The sequence below is a fragment of the Notolepis coatsorum genome (assembly GCF_963971535.1).
Source record: "Notolepis coatsorum genome assembly, chromosome: 5".
Classification (NCBI taxonomy): Eukaryota; Metazoa; Chordata; class Actinopteri; order Aulopiformes; family Paralepididae; genus Notolepis; species Notolepis coatsorum.
Genome location: NC_140169.1, coordinates 56,476,564 through 56,493,215, shown reverse-complemented (window position 1 = coordinate 56,493,215; position 16,652 = coordinate 56,476,564). Strand labels below are relative to the sequence as shown.

General features: G+C 42.5%; 1 protein-coding gene across 3 annotated transcripts in view; it reads left to right on the top strand.

The window, feature by feature from the left end:
- The first annotated feature begins 135 nt into the window (after positions 1-135).
- tatdn3 (TatD DNase domain containing 3) overlaps positions 136-16,652 on the top strand; it is a 56,472-nt gene continuing 39,955 nt past the window's right edge. For 2 of the 3 annotated variants that reach the window (XM_084314458.1, XM_084314457.1), the window contains exons 1-4: positions 1,114-1,238; positions 2,032-2,138; positions 11,918-12,002; positions 13,894-13,956. In XM_084314458.1, coding sequence (XP_084170584.1) covers positions 1,182-1,238; positions 2,032-2,138; positions 11,918-12,002; positions 13,894-13,956 — 312 coding nt within the window. In that variant the 5' untranslated portion in view covers positions 1,114-1,181. Of the gene's footprint in view, positions 435-1,113; positions 1,239-2,031; positions 2,139-11,917; positions 12,003-13,893; positions 13,957-16,652 lie in introns of those variants that run through there. The other variant, XM_084314459.1, reaches the window with a different exon arrangement.

The window sequence follows — 16,652 nt, the reverse complement described above, 5'->3', positions numbered from 1 at the left end:
TTACCGCCAATGTTTTTGTGTTAACCCGGAAGCGGAAGTGGCGTACCACTTGGTCCTACCGCTTAAACCGTGCGTAGAGAAACAGTGTAGAAAGAAAGAACTACAGCTATAAACAGTTAGTCTAGTTGATGAGATGGAGGGTTCCCCCTCTTGGGGGGGCCCTCCAAGAGAGGAGATGATGTTTGTATTGTGATTGTATGACAAGAGGAGCAGAGAAGAAGGAGACAGAGACGATAGAAATGTGTTTTGAAGATGAGAAGAAGAAGAGGAGTGTAAACTTTCTCAAGTGTGGGCGAAGCAAGAATTGTGGAGGGCAGTAATACGCCACGATGCGTCTACACTGCCGGAAATTCAAATAAGAAGAAGAAGAAGAGGGGGGTATCATGCACCCCCCGGAAATATACTTCTAACCAGACTTTCTAGAATGGAAAAAGGTGAAACAAAATGATAGGCTATGTTAACAAGTTGTCAGAGTGTCCCGCGTATCATTTATATGCAAATTAAGGACGTGATTATCAAGAAATCGCAAAAAAATCTGTTTCATATATCTCAGCCAATATTGCAGATAACTGAACAAATGAGGTGTCTAGACCCATGTTTTGAGGGTCAAAGATCACAATAACACTATCCCTAGAGTGATCACATGTTTCTATGTAATTTTGCCCATGCAAATCTGTGCCGTCAATACAAAATAATCACATTTTTACTAATGAATAGAGTAGGAAAGCGGATACTATCATGCACCCCCTGGAAATATATTGTTAACCAGTGTTTCTAGATAGGAAAAAAATTGTAGAAAATGATAGGCTATGTTACAAATCTGCATGATACCCCCCTCTATCTACTAGACTAAGTCAGTTAATACTGTATTTGAAAGAAATCGGATTAATAGATAGGATTTAATACCCCCCACCCCATTTTGTTTATTTCTTTCATTTAAAATTATTCCCCCCCCTGTCAATCAAGCGTTCCACACAGTCCGGTAGGTGGCGGTAATGCACCTCAAGTTGGTTGCCAACCGCCAATCAAAAAAAAGAAGAAGAAGTAGAAAGAAATACACTGACGTTCCACAGAACAGCAAACAGAGGAAGATCCTGAGCTTTAAAGTCGGGGTTTTCCTCTAAATGTTAAGAGTTTTTCCTCTAAATAAATGCAAATGAACTGTTCAACTGAACTGTCAAATGGACGCTGGCTTTGTTGACTGTCACTGCCACTTATCAGCCCATGAGTTTGAAGAGGTAGGCTCGGCTGCTGCAGTCAATTGTCATATTATTATTTTCTTCATGGGTGTTAAAGTTGAAAACACCATCTACTTTAAAATAGATAATGTGACATTTAAATATTAGTGAATGAACAACACTGAAGCTTGTGATATTATTGCTATGAAGTATGGTGCTGCATACATAGTGTTTGGGTTGAATTGAAAATGGGGGAACCTGATGGAAACAAGACAAACGTCTTTCTCAGGTCTGCATCCCCTTAACAATTGTGTGTATTGAGCCGTACTGTATTGTACCCATTCTGCAATCTGTTAAATAAAGTTTTCATTCATTCATTCATTTGGGTCTCTCTTTTATAGTAATTTCTGAACCAGAAAACGTACCTTAATTTAAATATATCCCATAAAAAATCCCCCTCTGGGTGCTTTTTCCAGTCGCTTTAATCATCTTTCCTAACTGATTCAATCATCAGTCACACTCACTTAAAAAGGAATAGGTCTACTACTAGTCCTATATAGTTAATAGCCCTACTAAATGACCCATATAATAATAATAATGCAGGACTTAGGAAGTCTTTATTTGGCATGCAAACGACACACGCATGCAATGCCAGGCACACACACACACAGGAACACACGCATGCGATGCCAGGCACACACACACACACAGGAACACACACATGCAGTTTTCTTGTGTCGCCTAATGCGATTGAGTATCTGCACTTGACCTAGGCCTATAACAACAGTGTGGTGTGTGGATACTGTGCTGTACTGTTGAGACCTTAGTATGCTTGTGTTCATATTTCCTGTAGGATCTAGAGGATGTGGTGAAGAGGAGCAGAGAGGCTGGGGTGCAGACTCTGGTTTCAGTGACAGAAGAAGCCAGTGAGTTTGACCGAGTTCTGCGGATCCAAGACAGGTCTGTGTCATAGATAGGAAGGAGTATGGTAAATGGCTGCTTTTTTATATAGCGCTTTTATCCCAAGCGCTTTACAATTTGTTACTCACATTTTCCCCATTCACTCACACATTCACACACCGACGGCGGAGGCGACCATGCAGGGTGCCAACCTGCTCATCGGGAGCAATTAGGGGTTAAGTGTCTTGCTCAAGGACACATCGACACGCTGCCCGGGAGGAGCGGGAATCGAACTGGGAACCTCCGGATTGCCAGACGACTGCTGTCGCCCCTTATTCCTTATAGGCTTCTGTTTGCACTGAATCTCCATTCTAATTAGAGAGGTCTAATAGTCTAATTAGAGAGGTCTAATTAGGGAGTTCTAATAGTCTAATTAGAGAGGTCTAATTAGGGAGGTCTAATAGTCTAATTAGAGAGGTCTAATTAGGGAGGTCTAATAGTCTAATTAGGGAGTTCTAATAGTCTAATTAGGGAGTTCTAATAGTCTAATAATTAGAGAGGTATAATTAGGGAGTTCTAATAGTCTAATTAGAGAGGTCTAATTAGGGAGTTCTAATAGTCTAATTAGAGAGGTCTAATTAGGGAGTTCTAATAGTCTAATTAGAGAGGTCTAATAGTCTAATTAGAGAGGTATAATTAGGGAGTTCTAATAGTCTAATAATTAGAGAGGTCTAATTAGGGAGTTCTAATAGTCTAATAATTAGAGAGGTCTAATTAGGGAGTTATAATAGTCTAATTAGAGAGGTCTAATTAGGGAGTTCTAATAGTCTAATTAGAGAGGTCTAATTAGGGAGTTCTAATAGTCTAATTAGAGAGGTCTAATTAGAGAGGTCTAATAGTCTAATTAGAGAGGTCTAATTAGGGAGGTCTAATAGTCTAATTAGAGAGGTCTAATTAGGGAGGTCTAATAGTCTAATTAGAGAGGTCTAATTAGGGAGGTCTAATAGTCTAATTAGAGAGGTCTAATAGTCTCCCAAAACACACACAATGGTCTGTTTGTCAAGTAAGATTTAAAGGTGCACTATGTAGTTTAGGGTGGTGGGATTTGTTTACATTTGCAGAGCCTGCTATTAGTTTACAAAACATCTTATTATACATGTATTATAATCATTATTCTATGTTATGTCATCAGAGATCAAAACAGAGGACACTGAACCAAAAGGGAGAAGAGAAGATTGCCTACTTCTTGGAATAGTACATGTGTTTTGAAGGGGGGGGGGGAGGGGGGGGGGGATGCCCCTATCACTGTAACCATCAGTGAACCAGTAACCTTTCAGTTCTCACTTCAAACTGTTTTACAGGGACCCACTATACACTACACTATATTAAATACTATACACTATATTAAATACTATACACTACACTATATTAAATACTATACACTATATTAAATACTATACACTACACTATATTAAATACTATACACTACACTATATTAAATACTATACACTACACACTATATTAAATACTATACACTACACTATATTAAATACTATACACTACACTATATTAAATACTATACACTATATTAAATACTATACACTACACTATATTAAATACTATACACTACACTATATTAAATACTATACACTACACACTATATTAAATACTATACACTACACTATATTAAATACTATACACTACACTATATTAAATACTATACACTACACTATATTAAATACTATACACTACACACTATATTAAATACTATACACTACACTATATTAAATACTATAATAATAATAATAATAATAATAATAATAATAATAATAATGGATTGGATTTATATAGCGCTCTTCGTGACACCCCAGAGAGCTTACAGAGTCCATTATTCGTTCATACACAGTCATACCGGTGGTGGTAAGCTACAATTGCAGCCAGAGCTGCCCTGAGGCAGACTCACGGAAGCGTGGCGAATAATCAACGCCTACGGCCCCTCCGACCACCACCAACATTCATTCACATGCATACACATTCATACGAGGCAAGTAGGTTAAGTGTCTTGCCCAAGGACACAACGGCAGTGGGATGGACATGGGCTTGAGCGGGATTCAAACCACCAACCCTTCGATCATTGGACGACCCGCTCTACCCCTGAGCCACGCCGCCCCACAATACTATACACTATACACTACACTATATTAAATACTATACACTACACTATATTAAATACTATACACTACACTATATTAAACACTATATTAAATACTATACACTATATTATATTAAATACTATACACTACACTATATTAAATACTATACACTATATTAAATACTATACACTACACTATATTCAATACTATACACTACACTATATTCAATACTATACACTACACTATATTACAAAGGAAATGTTGCCCTTTCATCCTCCCTTGGGGCGACTGGGGTGTTTAGCACAGGGGGCAACAACTGACACTGACACTGGGCAAGAAGAGGACAGGGAATTTTTTTGGGCAGAATCAGGAAAATGCTGATAAAAGTTTTTAAAGGGTATACGTATGTTGTTTGTTGTTAACTGCCTTGATGATAAAAATGTACTGATAAAAATGTACTGAAGAAGAAAGGAATAGTAAATGAATGGTTTAAATATTGTTCAGCTACCTATTAACTACTAGAAAATGTAGTTACGTTTGTATTTGAGTTAATGTTGTTAACTACTAATGCTGTCTACTGCATGGTGAGTTTGCTTCAGTGAGATGGTCGGAAGGATGAGAGAGACAGCAGGAGATGTGACAGAAAGTTGTCTGAAATACATTCTAAGACCAGCAGGGGGCGGTATTTCCTCTACAATTCATTTAGCAGTGGCAGGCTAGAGACTCAACACAAACGTCATATTTCTATTCTAATGTTTGATTGAATTGATTGATTGAAAAGTTTATTAACAGATTGCAGAATGGGTACAGTACAGTACAGCTCAAAACATACAATTGTTAAGGGGATGCAGACCAGAGAAAGACTTTCGTCTTGTTTACATCAGGGTCCCCCATTTTCAATTCATCATAACATATATGACATACATGACATACAGATAGACAGTACTGCTACATCTATACATTTATGACATATCAGATTTGCAAATACAGTACTGTTTGTGATACAAAAAGTGTCCAGAAAAAGAGTGTATATACATTTGACGTAGAAACTGTACATTGGAGGAGGTTGGGTGGGTGGGGTTGGGTGGGTGGGTGGGCGCTGTACATTGGAGGTGCGGGGGGGGGGGGGGGGGGGTAGGGGGGGGACACTGTACACTGTACACTGTACATTGGAATACTGACAAAGCCATACTTGGTAATTTACTGTACAACTGGGTTAGGACATTTGTAGGGGCCAGTTTTGAATTGCAGTCTCCCGTAGGTGTTCAAGTTCAAGTTCTTTAATAGTTGTCATACAGAAGTACAGAATACTTTCATACAAAATGCTTCTTACTGTTACGCTCCAGAGACTGTGCTAGACAAGATAGTATCAAATAACATAATAACATAATATAGCATGAATTTAGAAGAAGAAAAATGAGGTCACAGTGTTCGGTATAGACATATGTACAATGTTCTGAGTTACCATATAATATACAATACACAATACTATGCAGTGTACTAATGTACAGTACTATCTAGTGCAAAGCAGAAATGGGATGAGGTACAATTTTAGGTACAATTTACAGTAAGGTGTACGAGTTGTAGTGCAATCCTTCATCCATAAATATAAAGTGTGGGGAGTGGGTGCTACAGTGTGTTTGTTTAAAGTGGGTGTGTGCTATAAAGTGTGTGGAGTGGGTGCTACAGTGTGTTTGTTTGAAGTGAGTGTGTGCGTGTGGATGTGTGTGCTATGTGCGTTTGGTGGTTGTTGTTGTGTAGTGTTCATTCATTGTTCGTTTAGCAGCCTGATGGCCTGGGGATAGAAGCTTCTTCTGAGTCTTTCTGTGCTCGCCTTGAGACTCCGGTATCGCTTGCCTGACCGCAGCAGTTCAAAGAGGCAGTTGTTCGGGTGACTGGAGTCTTTAATGATTCTCTTAGCCTTGCCCTTGCAACGCTTGTTGTAAATGTTCTGGAGGGTGGGGAGCCCCCCTCCAATTGTGCGTTCGGCTGAACGTGTCACTCTTTGTAGTCTGCTTCGGTCTTGTGCAGTGCTATTCCCAAACCAGGAGGTGATGTTGCCGGTCAAGATGCTCTCTATTGTACATGAGTAGAAGTTCTTAAGGATCTTCTGGCTGACTTGGAACTTCCTTAGGCGCCTGAGGAAGTAGAGGCGTTGTCGTGCCTTCTTCACAACACTGTCAATGTGTGTGGTCCATGTCAAGTCCTCGGATATGTAGGCTCCGAGGTACTTAAAGCTGTTGACTCTCTCAACCGGTGCCCCGTCGATGCTGAGGGGGCTGTAGTCCTTGACCCCCGACCTCCTGAAGTCCACAATCATCTCCTTTGTTTTGCTGACGTTCAGGGAGAGGCTGTTTTCCTGGCACCATCCCGCCAGGACCTTGACCTCTTCCAGGTAGGCCCTCTCGTCGTTGGCAGAGATCAGGCCCACCACCACTGTGTCGTCAGCAAATTTGATGATTGTATTGCTACTCCGCTGAGCCACACAGTCGTGTGTGTACAGGGAGTAGAGGAGGGGACTCAGAACACAGCCCTGGGGGGCCCCTATGTTGAGGGTGATGGATGAGGAGGTGCAGTTGCCTGCTCTCACCACCTGGGGTCTGCCAGTCAGGAAGTCCAAGACCCACTGGCAGAGGTCATAGCCCAAGCCCAGGTCCCTGAGCTTGGCTATGAGTATGGAGGGGACTATGGTATTGAATGCCGAGCTGTAGTCGATGAATAGCATTCTCACATAGGTGTTCTTTCAGAGTGTTTTTGAAAGTGGGTAGTGATTTACATTCCTTTACAGCTTTGGGTAGGGCGTTCCACATTGATGTGGCATAATTGCGAAACGTGTTTAGTCCCTTGTTTGAGCCAAATCTGGGTTTAACATGATTTGTGGAGCTCCCTCTGGTGTAGTGGTTGTGGTATTCACTGACCTTTGGGAAGTATTTTGACATGTACATGGGTACCTTGGTCGCATAGTGTATCTTGTAGACCAGGCCCATTGCAAGTTGCTGTACTCTGTCGTCTACTCTAAGCCATCCTAGGTTGTCAAAGTGGGCAGGGGTGAGGTGGGTTCTAGGAGTCAGGTCAAGCAGTAGTCTGACTAGCTTGTTTTGAGATGTTTGTAATTAGTTTTTTAGTGCCTTTGAGGTGCTTTGGTACCATGAGGTGCAAGCATAGTCGTAGTACCCTTGAATGAGTGCTCCTGCCAGAGTCTTCAGGGTATTCTTGTTTACCAGGGAGGAGATCCGGTACAAGAATCGAGTTTGTTGGTTGACTTTTTTTTATTACATTTACCGCTTTTATCCCCCGTGAAGTATCCAAACAAGAACTCTGCAGACAGTGATATTTACCACTAAAACCTGGCTTCAAACATTATATTTGAAATCAGCTTTTTCCTATGACACTTCTAACTCTGTCCAACTCTCTCTGATGGAATGTTTAATATGATTTCTGACCATTGTAAGATAAGATAAGATAAGATATTCCTTTATTGATCCCCTTGGGGAAATTCAGTCATCATAGCAGCATGGGGGAGGGGGGAGGGGAGGTGTACAGGTAGTAGAAGACATACAGGTACAGGTCACAGAATTATAGTACAGTGGAGGAGTAAAAATAAAAATAGAATAAAAAGTCACTCTAAAAGATCTTAATCCTATCAAACCACCTGGGTCAGATAACTTAGTCTTTTTAAAATTGGCATCTGAATTTATAGCTGATCCATTGTGTCACATTTTTAATCTTACCTTGTCAACAAATATAATTCCCAAGGACTGGAAATCTGCCTTTGTTATTCCCCTCTTGAAAGGAGGCGACCCAACTATATTAAATAATTAATAGACTTATTTCTAAACTCTCTGTTTTGGCTAAGTTACTTGAATTCCTAGTCAGTGAACAAGTAAAAGAATACCTGACTAAAAACTCTATTATGTCTACTTCAGTCAGGGTTTTCGCAAAAACCATAGTACTATTACTGCTGCTATGAAGGTCATAAATGATATAACTGAAGCCTCAGATAACAAGCAGTGCTGTATTTATCTTTTCATAGACGTCTCTAAGGCCTTTGATACCGTTGAGTCGACCACTGTACTTTAATTGGACGTCTTACAGCTATTGTTTTTTCTGAACATGCGGTTGGGTGGATTGCAAACTATCTCAGTCTGCATTTGATAAGAGTACAAGAGCAGCTCTGTCAACTGCAACTTGTTCTAAATGCAGAAAAAACAAAACATGTTTTTTTTTTTACTAATTCTAGAACAGCAACAGCAACATTGTCCGATAAAATTGACCCCTCCTATTCTATATACTGATCTGTCAACCTTAGCACTTTGACGACCGTTCGGCGCCGTCTAATATGGTGCTAGAGGACCAAGGTTTGTCAACAAACCGATGTGTCTTTGTAGAGCTATATCTATACTTTATAGTATTGCTATCTGTCCATTCTCATTGTCACTTGAGTTCATAAACCGTCCCTTCAAAATGGCTTAAAGAAAAAAAATCCATCAATAGGTTGTCATTTTATAGCGCCGTGAATATAAGCTTTATCGCAGATTTCGTCTCATATATTTTCTGGAAAGCCACTTATAGAGCTAAAGGCTACTAACGTTATATTCAACGGCATTTCTGTTGTATATATGCTAATGAAATAACATAAACTGCTTATGATCCGGACTATCCCAGAGCATCTATCGATGAAAGGGGGGCGGCGGGGGATGTCGATTAGTATTATTGATTACCAATACAGCGTCTGTGTAAGTAGCCACATTCACAGATCGATTGCTAGCGTTGCACAGCAAGCTCCGATCCGGCTATAAATTAGGTGATAAATGTCTTACTGTGCTTACTGTGCTGTGTGATACCGGCAGCATTTCCCCGTTATCGATCGGCATCTGGTAGATCGATATGTCCATTGGTTGATGATAAATCCTCTTATTCCATGGTGAAATCTGCGATTCGAAACGTAATCAACGGTGCATGCTGTTGCTTCAGGATCAGGGTAATATGATACTGCATTGGAAGGTAAAAAAAAAAGAATTCCATTCGCCCACAATGATACTGCAGTGGAGCGATGGCGCCCCTAAGAGGATCTGGCCAGTATTGCATGTTGCCGATTCCACAGAGGCGGGTAGATCTGCAGAGTCGATTGGGGATCTTGATCCGGTTATTAATATGGAATAAAACAATAACAACTTGCCACGGCTATATACGTGCCTCTGGTCCACAACGCATGGCACCGAAACCCGTATAAACTCGTGGCTGGTCCTTAAAGTGTTAAGGGTTGACTTCCTATACTTACCCCATATACTGACCCCACTGATCCATCCGCTACGGATAGTTCAGCTTCATCCTGATTCCCACTGGAGTCATAGATCCACGAAGACGATCCCATCCCCGCTCCCCCTTAACACATTGTGTGCCAACGACGAGAAATCTCGTTGTTGGCCGGCATGCGTTGTGTGCCAACAACGAGAAATCTCGTTATTTAATCGTTATTTCTTTTATTAGCGATATCCATAAATTTTTCATCCATCCAGCCTCACGTTATCATTGGGACTGTCTCTGAGCTCGAAAAGGGCAAATACCGCCCCCTATCGTCTCCCGGATGGTATTGCACCCATTGGAATGGACTCAATGGAAATGCATGAGAAAAAAAAACTCCGGATTCCACATTTGACTTCTCAGGCATGTAACCTGAGACTATAACTATTGCATTCATTGAGGCAACCGAAAGCAGCGTGGATTATCTGTTTCGAGGTCTAACGTTGGATCAATAAACACGATCGATATTTGGAATGGCGATCAGGAATTGGAATAATCTTTTTGCAGAACATCTGATCTGAGGTAAGGAATCTATTTTACCAGTTTTGGGGTAATCGGATGTTTTTTTCACATATTTCACAACGTGTGTGTGTGGCTGTGTGTGCGTGTATGACGTTAGCGCTGACCAGGTCATGGATAATCGATTTTTCAGCCCGCTTCTCTAGCGTACATAAGTACACATATACTATCGATAATCTAGCATTTATTTGAAAACGATTCATAAATAGGCCGAAAAATGACGTGTTTTGTGTATTCCAGTAAATGGCTATTTTCGCGGATTTGTCTGGAATCACTATAAATCTTCAAAACTATACTCGTATTCAAAACGGTATAAAACTGAAATGTACTGATGAAAAAACGATCCGTTTCGTACACATTGATGTACATCAATGACTGCAAGCGAGTCATTGATAAGCGACGGGCGTATTAGACACATAGCCATCATTTAAGATATAGTTTATGCGTTCGCAAATGTGCTCGCCCTCTCATTGACTAGAGTGGTGGCATCCAAGCGATAAATAGTGCACCCCCTGCCGGCACACAATGTGTTAACAAAAAAAATACGATTAAACCCCCACTAGTCTTGAAGTAAAATCAATGGTTAATACGGCCATTGGTTAAAGGGATTCAAGTATTTTCACAGTCCATATGACCACCAGGCATAGTGGTTTGGCAATAACTATAATACTACATAAACATAGACATAAACGCTGGCACTACGTTGAGCCAACCACCATAGTACATGCATTTGCACTGACATATACAAACATAAGCAGACATGTACACAGACGATGTACAAACAATGATAAGACGTATTAGGTACACAGGATCATACATGTAGGCAAGCAGACAGGGTCAGGGTTCTGTTCACATGTGTAATTATTTCCTAACCATTCCTTCTGCCCCAATGTGTTTTCGACCTGCCTAGACCAGACACATAGCGTTGCCTAACCCTTTCACTGCCACACTACAGAAGGGTAACCCTTTACTATCACTACCGACGGTTCACCTGCTGTCGTGTGGCAGTGAAAGGGTTAACCTGCTGTGTATTGTCACAGTGAAAGGGTTAACCGTTTGGTAGCGCGGCGGTGAAAGGGTTAACCTAGCTCACACAATATTGTTGTAAAAAAAAATTGCAGAAAGAAAATATTAATCTTGTGCATAGATCACGAGATTTCTCAACTTTTAATAAAGGCATTTCCTGATTAGAACAAGACGACGGAGGAAAACTGGCCATATAGCAAACATTAATAAATAGTACTTAACCTACAAACATGAAACTGTTCTGTCAGCACAATATTGATTCTCTCTTTCAGTCGGTGTGTGAAATCTCCGAGCCCTTGCTCAGTGGCTGATACGATACTCTGACTTTGGAGACATGTATCCTACTTTTCAGTAAAATAATACTGGAACCAAACATCTCATATCAAAATGGTCATATCATATCACCGGCAGTCAAAAACAACGTGTCATGACTTTAAATAAAAAAAATCTAAAACTGCTTTCTCTTTTAGTTAGAATCTCTGTTAAACAGTACTGTATACTTGTATGTCATAAATGTAACAGTACTGTATATCTGTAAGTCATGTATGTCATAAATGTCATGATATATATCTGTATATCTATATGCTGTGTATGTCATAAATGTCATTATGAATTGAAAATGGGGGACCCTGATGTAAAAAAGACGAAAGTCTTTCTCTGGTCTGCATCCCCTTAACACTTGTGTGTATTGAGCCGTACTGTATATGGTACCCATTCTGCAATCCGTTAATAAAGTTTTCAATCAATCAAAACTGGACATCAGTGTAAAGGAGGGAAGCATCAGTGTCTCCAGTTTGAACAAAGGCCTTGACTGAATGGATGTTGTTTTGCTTCCAGCTTCCCAGGTCTGGTGGCGCCATGTTTTGGTCTCCATCCACTGCAAGCCTGCGGGAGTCCAGAGCCGCGCAGTGTGACGCTACAGGTAACGGAGCACTCTGAACACACACACACATACATATACATACACACACATACACACACATAACATACACACACATACATGCACATACACACCCATAACATACACACACACACACGCACATACACACACATAACATACACACACATACATGCACATACACACACATAACATACACACACGTTTTTCAATAGCATATATGATTTAAGTGACGGTATATGGCCTAAACGGACCCTCATACACACACACACACACATACACACACACACACACACACACACACACACACACACACACACACACACACACACACACACACACACACACACACTCATACACACAGCTCCCCATCTTGTGTTTTGATAAGTTCTGGTTTTACTAGGCCTACTACTTATGAGAACATTATATTGACATTAATTCTCTACATACACACACACACACACACACGCACGCACGCACGCACGCACACACACACACGACACACTCATACACACAGCTCCCCACCTTGTGTTTTGATAAGGTCTGGTTACTGGAACACCTTTGTTTTATCTTCTATCTTCTCTTCGTTGTGGGAAATGTGGGAGAAGAGGTATCTCTTCCTCTCAGCAGTGTGCCTGCTTAACTAAACGCTATAGAGGTATCTCTTCCTAAAAACGCCATATAACATTCCAGTAGACACACTGCAGTATGTCTGTGGTCAATCCATAGTGTGTCTGACAGTGAAACACAGGGATGCTATGAATCACTTCAGTGATACAATACTGCCCTGCAGAAGCTAACAGTGATACAATACTGCCCTGCAGAAGCTAACAGTGATACAATACTGCCCTGCAGAAGCTAACAGTGATACAATACTGCCCTGCAGAAGCTAACAGTGATACAATACTGCCCTGCAGAAGCTAACAGTGATACAATACTGCCCTGCAGAAGCTAATGGTGATACAATACTGCCCTGCAGAAGCTAACAGTGATACAATACTGCCCTGTAGAAGCTAACAGTGATACAATACTGCCCTGCAGAAGCTAACAGTGATACAATACAGCCCAGCAGAAGCTAACGGTAACTACGCAAACAGTGACACTGAGAGAAACGTCTTTAAAGTTCTTTGACCATCCAGTGATTAGTAATTTTGTAGTTACTGCAATTCTGTATACCCCCTTTCTCTTAGACAGAGCAAGGTTGAACTGATTGTTTTATTAACAGATTGCAGAATGGGTACAATACAGTACGGCTCAATACAAACAATTGTTAAGGGGATGCAGACCAGAGAAAGACTTTCGTCTTGCTTACATCAGGGTCCCCCATTTTCAATTCATAGTGACATTTATGACATACACAATAGGGCTGCACGATTTTGGGAAATAATGTAATTGCGATTTTTCTGACAGATATTGCGATTGCGATAAAATTTGTGATTATAATTTTCTTTTTTTAAGCAGCCCCACAGAGGTTTATTGTAAAATGCGTCTTGCATTTGGCCTACGCGGTGGGTCTGTTCGGGACACCGAGCCTGACATTTTTTTATTTTTACCTGGGAATCGACATCGGTACCCAACGGTACCTTTTTTCTGTACTTTACTCTCCCTCTAACTTCACGACACACAATCTAAAACCCCTTACCTCCCTCTCCCAAACCGTTCCTACAACAATAACAACAACTTGCAAAGGAGATCTTGTATCTCAATGGGACTTCCTGGTAAAAAAGAAGAAAAAAAAGATTTAGCAACAAAAATATTTGCGATTTGCTAATTGCATCATTTCAAATCGCGATTTCGATTTAAAATCGATTAATCGCTCAGCCCTAATACACAACATACATGACATCATCAGGTTCACTAGTAACCCAAAGTGTTTCTGACTCAAGTTCTGCTTCATCTCCTTGTTCCCTCGTAGGACCTGGAGCCGGTCCTGCCGCTTTTTCAGAAGCACAGAGACAGACTGGTGGCGGTCGGAGAGGTAAGCTACCGCTAGAACACGGTCAGAGAGGTAAGCTACCGCTAGAACACAGTCAGAGAGGTAAGCTACCGCTAGAACACAGTCAGAGAGGTAAGCTACCGCTAGAACACGGTCAGAGAGGTAAGCTACCGCTAGAACACCAGTCAGAGAGGTAAGCTACCGCTAGAACACAGTCAGAGAGGTAAGGTACCGCTAGAACACAGTCAGAGAGGTAAGCTACCGCTAGAACACAGTCAGAGAGGTAAGGTACCGCTAGAACACAGTCAGAGAGGTAAGGTACCGCTAGAACACAGTCAGAGAGGTAAGGTACCGCTAGAACACAGTCAGAGAGGTAAGCTACCGCTAGAACACGGTCAGAGAGGTAAGCTACCGCTAGAACACAGTCAGAGAGGTAAGCTACCGCTAGAACACAGTCAGAGAGGTAAGCTACCGCTAGAACACGGTCAGAGAGGTAAGCTACCGCTAGAACACCAGTCAGAGAGGTAAGCTACCGCTAGAACACAGTCAGAGAGGTAAGGTACCGCTAGAACACAGTCAGAGAGGTAAGCTACCGCTAGAACACAGTCAGAGAGGTAAGCTACCGCTAGAACACAGTCAGAGAGGTAAGCTACCGCTAGAACACAGTCAGAGAGGTAAGCTACCGCTAGAACACAGTCGGAGAGGTAAGCTACCGCTAGAACACAGTCGGAGAGGTAAGCTACCGCTAGAACACAGTCGGAGAGGTAAGCTACCACTAGAACACAGTCGGAGAGGTAAGCTACCGCTAGAACACAGTCAGAGAGGTAAGCTACCGCTAGAACACAGTCGGAGAGGTAAGCTACCGCTAGAACACAGTCAGAGAGGTAAGCTACCGCTAGAACACAGTCAGAGAGGTAAGCTACTGCTAGAACACAGTCAGAGAACACAATCACACACAGAGTCCACTTCCACATGGCACCAATACCAATGAAATCAATTATCCTTATTCACACATTATGCCTAATTTATACTCAGACGTCTAAGTGGTTGCAGAGATTGCGGCCAGCCTACCACGCTCCTGTTAGCCTACCGCGCTCCCGCTAGCCTACCACGCTCCTGCTAGCCTACCACGCACCCGCTAGCCTACCACGCTCCTGCTAGCCTACCACGCACCCGCTAGCCTACCACGCTCCTGCTAGCCTACCACGCTCCTGCTAGCCTACCACGCACCCGCTAGCCTACCACGCTCCTGCTAGCCTACCACGCACCCGCTAGCCTACCACGCTCCTGCTAGCCTACCACGCACCCGCTAGCCTACCACGCTCCTGCTAGCCTACCACGCTACTGCTACAGTAGCTTACCACGCTCCTGCTAGCCTACCGTGCTCCTGCTAGCCTACCACGCTCCCGGCAAGCCTGCCAGCAACACTTACACGCAGCTGGCCGTGCGAGTTGGCACGGCTGGCCGAGGAAGTCCGAAAATATATAAATTGTTACATTTACATTACATTTGTAGAACACAACGCAGCACTGCCACCTAGTGGTTCTGGACATGCTCTGCTGACTGCACAGAGGAGGGAGGAGTTACATTAGTAACTAGGGGGCGACACTGGCTCAGGAAGTAGAGCGGTCGCCTGGTCATCGGAAGGTTTCCGGTTAGATTCCGGCTCCTCCCGGCAGCGTGTGTCCTTGACCCTTGACCCTAACTGCTCCCGATGAGCGTGGTCACCTCTGCCGCCGGTGAGTGAACGGGTGAACGTGAGGCATGAATTGTAAAGTGCTTTGGATAAAAGCGCTACCGTATATGAAGGCATTCCATTAGCAGATTGGTTCCCATGACGGTGAGGAGAAAGGTCATGACCTATCACACCGTGACCGCCCACTGCTGGTAAGCAGCGTGACACACACACACACTTACACACACACACATACACACACACTTACACACACACACACACACATACACACACATACACACTTACACACACACATACACACTTACACACACACACATTTACACACACACTTACACACACACACACACACACACACACACACACACACACTTACACACACACACATTTACACACACACATATACACATACACACACACACACACGGTCTTCCTGTCTGTGAAATGTAATACTGAGGTTGAAGACTCTTTTGATCAAATGTCAGATCCTGTCGCCTCCTAATCTCATAAACCCTGTTAGTCTAACTTTTTCCATGGCGCTCAATCCCCAGATACACACACACACACACACACACACGCACACACACATTCATACATACACACACACACACACACACACACACACACACACACACACACACACACACACACACACACACACACACACACACACACACACACACACACACACAGGTACACACAGGTACACACAGGCACACACACACACACACACACAGGCACACACACACACACACAGGTACACACAGGCACACACACACACACACACACACACACATAGGCACACACACACACACACACACACAGGCACACACACAGACACACACAGGCACACACAGACCCACACACACACATAGGCACACACACACACACAGGTACACACACACAGAGTAGAAAAGACTCACGCACATCCCAAGTGTCCTACAGAATGGATAGATAAAGCTGCTAACCGCTTTGATGTGGCCACACAGGACGAATGCCTACAACCTAGCATTAGACCCACTAAGGACCAGTCCCTACTGTGCTG